At 50.6% G+C, this 6,133-nt stretch overlaps 1 protein-coding gene across 1 annotated transcript; it reads right to left on the bottom strand.

Annotated features, from left to right (window-relative positions):
- Window positions 1–25: 25 nt before the first annotated feature.
- On the bottom strand, window positions 26–5,830 carry LOC131736900 (zinc finger and SCAN domain-containing protein 29-like). Its single transcript, XM_059022558.1, has 2 exons — window positions 4,115–5,830; window positions 26–355 (listed from the first exon to the last, which is right to left on the bottom strand). The coding sequence occupies exons 1-2, from the start codon at window positions 5,100–5,102 to the stop codon at window positions 345–347; spliced, it is 999 nt and encodes a 332-aa protein (XP_058878541.1). The 5' UTR covers window positions 5,103–5,830; the 3' UTR covers window positions 26–344.
- Between the last annotated feature and the right edge of the window lie 303 nt (window positions 5,831–6,133).

Raw genomic sequence — 6,133 nt, 5'->3', positions numbered from 1 at the left:
GTGGTGTAAGACACAAGTGAAAGTCCAGACCAGAGTTCTCCCAAAAAGTCAGTGTTTATTTTAAAAACACAAATAATAATAATAATAATAATAATAATAATAATAATAATAATAATAATAATAAACCACCCCTCTGCCAGCGATGGCATCGGGGGGAACACGGCAGGTTTACAGTCCTGAAACACAAATAATAATAACACTCCTGTGACCACAATCCTCCGTGCACGAAACTGTGCTCTTTCTCCGGGGTCGTGGTGAGTGCTGGTGCTGTGCTGTGCTGTGTTGTGCTTTGAGGGACGTGCTCCGGGTCTTAGTGCTGGCTCCGCGGCGGCAGCTCCCGACTCTCACTCCTCCTCTGTCAGAAACACAAAACAAAACAAAAACACAGGCTCCGGCTGGATGCCGTCATCAGCGCAAGGGCCGTACTAACGTAGCTGCTTCCCCTTTGTACCCAGAACCTCCTCCTTGCAAGCAACCCGTTGCCATGGTTTCTCCAATAGGGGCCCGCCCCGCAGCTGATTGCAATGGAATCCTTCCAGGTACATGCAACTACGCGCTCCCCCTAATATGGTCACCTTCCGGTTTCCGCCTACCGTCAAGGCAGTCCATCTAGGAGGAAGCATACGATCAACCTTACCCAGCGCCTTTTTTGGTCGGGAGGGAGATTTACAGTTCGAATTCTTTCTCTCTCTGTCACACATCTCACCCCTCAGAGTGATGCCGAAGGCACACTCGGCCAATGCTAAGTTCCCCAATGGGCCCCCCTCCCTTGAAAAAAAATCTGCATTTTGATGCTCCTTACCCGCACGATGTTTCACTGTATAGTGGAAGGGTTGCAGCGCCAGATACCACCGAGTTATCCGAGCGTTATTGTCCTTCATCGTATGCAACCACCTTAAAGGAGCATGATCAGTGACAAGAGTGAAAGAACGCCCCAGCAAGTAATAGCGAAGGGCGTGAGTGGCCCATTTGATGGCCAAACACTCCTTCTCAATGACGGAGTAGTTAATCTCCCGTGGAGCCAGTTTTTTGCTCATGTAAATAATTGGGTGTTCTACTCCATCAACTTGCTGGGACAGGACCGCCCCCAGACCAATCTGGGAGGCATCGGTCTGGAGGATGAACTCCTTACTGAAATCTGGTGAAATAAGTGCTGGGGCCTGGCATAGTCTCCTCTTAATCGTGTCAAAGGCCCCCTGACACTCCCCTGTCCACTTAACTATTTTTGGAGCCGTCTTTTTGGTGAGCTCTACCAAGGGGTTAACTATGGTGGCATACTCGGGGATAAAGCGGCGATAATAGCCTGCTAACCCCAATAGTGATCTCACCTGCGGTTTGGTTCTCGGGATCGCCGTCTCCACTAGAGCCTGGACTTTAGAAGCGATCGGCTTTACCCGCCCATTACCCATAAGGAAGCCCAGATACTGGGTTTCTTTTTTTCCGAATGCACACTTGCCCAGATTAGCCGTCAGCCCCGCCTCCCTCAGAGACTGTAGGACGGCCGAAAGTCTAATAATATGCTCTCTCCAGGTAGAGCTGAAAATCACCACGTCATCAATGTATGCAGCGGCATACTGCTGATGGGGCGCTAGGACCTGGTCCATCAGTCTCTGAAAGGTGGCCGGGGCTCCATGCAACCCGAAGGGCATGGTCTGGAAATGGAACAAGCCATCTGGGGTAGAGAAAGCAGTTTTCTCTTGCGAACTCTGGGTCAGTGGAATTTGCCAGTATCCCTTCGTCAGATCCAAAGTCGAAATTAACCGCGCTCCTCCCAGTCGGTCGAGGAGTTCATCCACCCGAGGCATGGGATATGCATCAAACTTGGAGATGGCATTAACCTTTCTGAAATCCACGCAGAACCGAGTGGAGCCGTCCTTCTTAGGCACCATCACTATCGGGCTGCTCCACTCGCTCCGGGAAGGCTCAATGACTCCAAGCTCGAGCATATCCCCCACCTCCCGGCCGACGGCACCCCTGCGGCTCTCCGGGATTCGATACGGTCTCTCTCGGACCCTGACACCTGCTGGAGTAATAATAGCATGTTCAATCATATTAGTTCTGCCAGGCAAGTCAGAAAAAACATCACCAAATTGTTTCACTAACCCCCGGAGTTCACACTTCTGATCAGGAAGTAATTGTTCCCCCATCGGAATGTTAACTGTAGCTGGTGTACTGACAGAGGGACCAAAATCCTCTTCTATACTGTCATTGGCTATAAACAGGGCCTCCCTTTCATTGTAGGGTTTTAATAAATTAATATGATAAATTTCTGTTTTGTTACGGCGATCGGGTTGTCTGATTTCATAGTTTACATTACCAATTGCCCGCATCACCTCATATGGTCCCTGCCACTTAGCGTACAGTTTAGACTCTGAAGTGGGAAGTAGCAGCAGTACCTTATCTCCTGGCCGAAAAGTCCGAATCCGTGCTTGTTTATTGTACTGCTGCTCTTGCCGATGCTGAGCCTGTTTTAAGTTCTCGTGTGCCAGATGACCAACCAATTGCAGGCGATCTCTCAACATAATTACATATTTCACTATGTTTTTAGCATCTTTATTTTGCTCTTCCCATCCTTCCTTTACAAGATCAAGGACACCTCGTGGTTGTCTCCCATACAGCAGCTCAAAGGGAGAAAACCCGGTCGAGCTCTGAGGCACCTCTCTCACTGCAAACATCAGGTAGGGAAGGAGTTTAGCCCAATGTTTTTGCTCCTGGTTGACAAACCGCCTCAGCATCTGCTTCAATGTCTGATTAAAACGTTCCACTAAACCATCCGATTGCGGGTGATAAACGGAGGTCCGAATGGATCGAATTTGTAATAATTTATACAGTTCCTTTAAACACCGTGACATAAAATTAGTTCCGTGATCAGTCAGAATTTCTTTGGGGATCCCTACTCTCGCTATGATCTGCACTAACTCTTTTGCAATCGCCAATGCACTAGTGGACCTCAATGGTACTGCCTCTGGATATCTGGTCGCGTAGTCCACCACTACTAAAATATGCGTATATCCACAGTCAGACTGGCTCAATGGGCCCACTATATCCATTGCAATGCGTTCAAAGGGGATATTGATCAGGGGCAGTGGAACCAACGGGGCCGGGCGAACCCGCCCCGGCGCTACTTGTTGGCACTCTCTACAGGTCGCCACATACCGCTTCACCTCACTGTACACTCCCGCCCAGTAAAATCGAGCCAATATTCGTTCCTGAGTCTTTTCGCTACCTAAGTGGCCCGAACAAGGGACATCATGAGCCAACCGCATGATCTCATGTCGAAAAGACTGAGGAACGAGTAACTGTGTTACAGTCTGCCCTGTGCTCGGGGCTCGGGATACTCTATACAGCAAATGCCCAAGCACAATGTGGTGAGGGTATGTGAGCGGCCGATTGCCATCTACTTCCTTCCCCTCGATAGACCGAACCTGCCCCCAGAGGTTAGCCAGCGTAGGATCATTTTTTTGTTCGTACGCTAGATCAACATCTCGGTCCCAGACCTTCGGTATATCGAGCGGGGATATGGTAGCCTCAGCACTAGGGGTCTCAGTAACCCGGCCCGGTCGGTCACACTGGATCCCAATCCCCTTTCCCTGGCGTTTATCAGATGTGGAGGAGTCTCCTACCAAACCCCAACCTCGTGTCATTGATGCGCCCTCCCATTTTTCCACCCTTCTCTCTCGTTTAGTTTTTTTTGGGCGGAACCGAGAGGGGAACAGATCAGCATGCAGTGGAAAGATATCCCCAATAGTTTCCCCTGCTGCTCCTATGGTCTTACCGGAGACTGGCTCTACCTTTTGATTTATAATTATTTCGAAACATGGCCAGTCTCGACCTAAAATAACCGGGTATGGCAACCTTTTTGCCACCGCCACAATTACACGGCGGGTGTGACTACCAACTGTCACATCTAATTTAGTGAGGGGGTAGTCCTTGCTATCTCCATGGATACAGGAGATGACCACTAACCCACGTGACCACCAAGGTACCCCTTCTAAGAGAGTTTCCAAAATCAAGGTCTGCCCACACCCTGAGTCCACTAATGCGTGGGTGCTCACATTACCAACCCGCACATCAACAATACAAGGTCCCTCCCAATCATTACCCCTGGACTTACCTGTCGCCGGTACCAAATAATGCGAAGCCGCACCACACTCCATTGCTGAGGGGCAATTCCGGGCAAGGTGGCCGACCCCATGGCACCGGTAACATTCCAGAGGGAAAGGCGCCCACGGAGCCTGATTGTCCCGCTGCCGACCTGGCAGCGGGGAGGGGGCCCCTGTTCTACCCCAGCTGGGGGTTGACCTCGGCCTCCAGTGTTGTGGAGCGAGGCCACCCGTTGGGGACCGAGAAGGTGCTGGTCCGGTAGGGAAGGGTGTGCGTGGGTGAAGGGGCCCCGGCCTTGGGCCCGCCATCCTGGGTCTGATGAAGGTCGGCATTGGATGTATCGGGGTGGGCAGCGGTGTGGGCATGGAGTCCTCATATCCCTCGGCCAACCTGACCGCGGCGTCCAGCGTGGTGGGCCGGTGCCTGCTGACCCAATTGCTGGCCTTTGGCCCCAGCAACTGTATAAACTGTTCAATGGTGACCAGTTCGGTCACCTCTTCAGCTGTTCGCTCGCCAGGGCAGAGCCACCGGGTCACCTGGTCCACCAACTGCTGGGCCATTACTCGGGGTCGGACTCCTTCGGGGCGTTGGTACTCCCGGAACCGGCGGCGGTGCGTCTCCTCCGTTATATCCAGTCGCTGAAGGATGGCTTTCTTTACCACATCGTAATCCATGGCTTGTTCATGGGTTAAAGCATGGTAGGCTGCCTGGGCTTCCCCGATCAGATTGGGTCCCAGCTGGGTAGCCCACCACTCCCGAGGCCATAGGGCTGCTGTTGCCTGTCTTTCAAAAGATGTTAAATAGGCCTCGGGATCATCCTCCAGCAACATCTTCACCACTTTGGGTTTTGGAGGAGCCACTGTTGGTTCGGCCACCGGTTCCCTCCTCTGGTTGGCCGCAAGGAACATGGCATTCATCCTCTCCATCACCGCTGCCAGGGTTTCCTCATGCCTCCGTGCCTGAGCCTCCATCATGGTGTTCAGTGCTGCTGGGTCCATCGTGAAATCCCGTTTCTGACACCACTTGTGAACAGGATGTGAGTGGTGTAAGACACAAGTGAAAGTCCAGACCAGAGTTCTCCCAAAAAGTCAGTGTTTATTTTAAAAACACAAATAATAATAATAATAATAATAATAATAATAATAATAATAATAATAATAAACCACCCCTCTGCCAGCGATGGCATCGGGGGGAACACGGCAGGTTTACAGTCCTGAAACACAAATAATAATAACACTCCTGTGACCACAATCCTCCGTGCACGAAACTGTGCTCTTTCTCCGGGGTCGTGGTGAGTGCTGGTGCTGTGCTGTGCTGTGTTGTGCTTTGAGGGACGTGCTCCGGGTCTTAGTGCTGGCTCCGCGGCGGCAGCTCCCGACTCTCACTCCTCCTCTGTCAGAAACACAAAACAAAACAAAAACACAGGCTCCGGCTGGATGCCGTCATCAGCGCAAGGGCCGTACTAACGTAGCTGCTTCCCCTTTGTACCCAGAACCTCCTCCTTGCAAGCAACCCGTTGCCATGGTTTCTCCAATAGGGGCCCGCCCCGCAGCTGATTGCAATGGAATCCTTCCAGGTACATGCAACTACGCGCTCCCCCTAATATGGTCACCTTCCGGTTTCCGCCTACCGTCAAGGCAGTCCATCTAGGAGGAAGCATACGATCAACCTTACCCAGCGCCTTTTTTGGTCGGGAGGGAGATTTACAGTTCGAATTCTTTCTCTCTCTGTCACACCTTCCGAAAATTTAAATTTGTGCATATCAACTTGAAATCTGGATGGAGACCACCACAAATTATTCCATAGAACAAAGCCCCAAAACAAGAATTTGTTTTAGTACTAAAACAGCCAAAAACATGATCTTGTCTAATGTATTTCATGAAAAAGTAGTTTTCTGCTGTTTCATTTTCAGAGTGGTTTCTGAATAAGCACTCTCGTGATGTTCATCAGTGGAATTGCACAGGCAATGTAAAATAAGACAAGAATAAATGTAATTGAAAAAGGATCAACAGGTTATTTATGCACATTT

The sequence above is a fragment of the Acipenser ruthenus genome, chromosome 4 (genome assembly GCF_902713425.1).
Source record: "Acipenser ruthenus chromosome 4, fAciRut3.2 maternal haplotype, whole genome shotgun sequence".
Classification (NCBI taxonomy): Eukaryota; Metazoa; Chordata; class Actinopteri; order Acipenseriformes; family Acipenseridae; genus Acipenser; species Acipenser ruthenus.
Note: the sequence above shows the minus strand (reverse complement) of the source record. Positions and strands in the feature narration are given on the sequence as shown.

Bases quoted from the DNA above. Each gene is read 5' to 3' on its own strand.
- LOC131736900 (XM_059022558.1), bottom strand. From the start codon at position 5,102: ATGGACCCAGCAGCACTGAACACCATGATGGAGGCTCAGGCACGGAGG.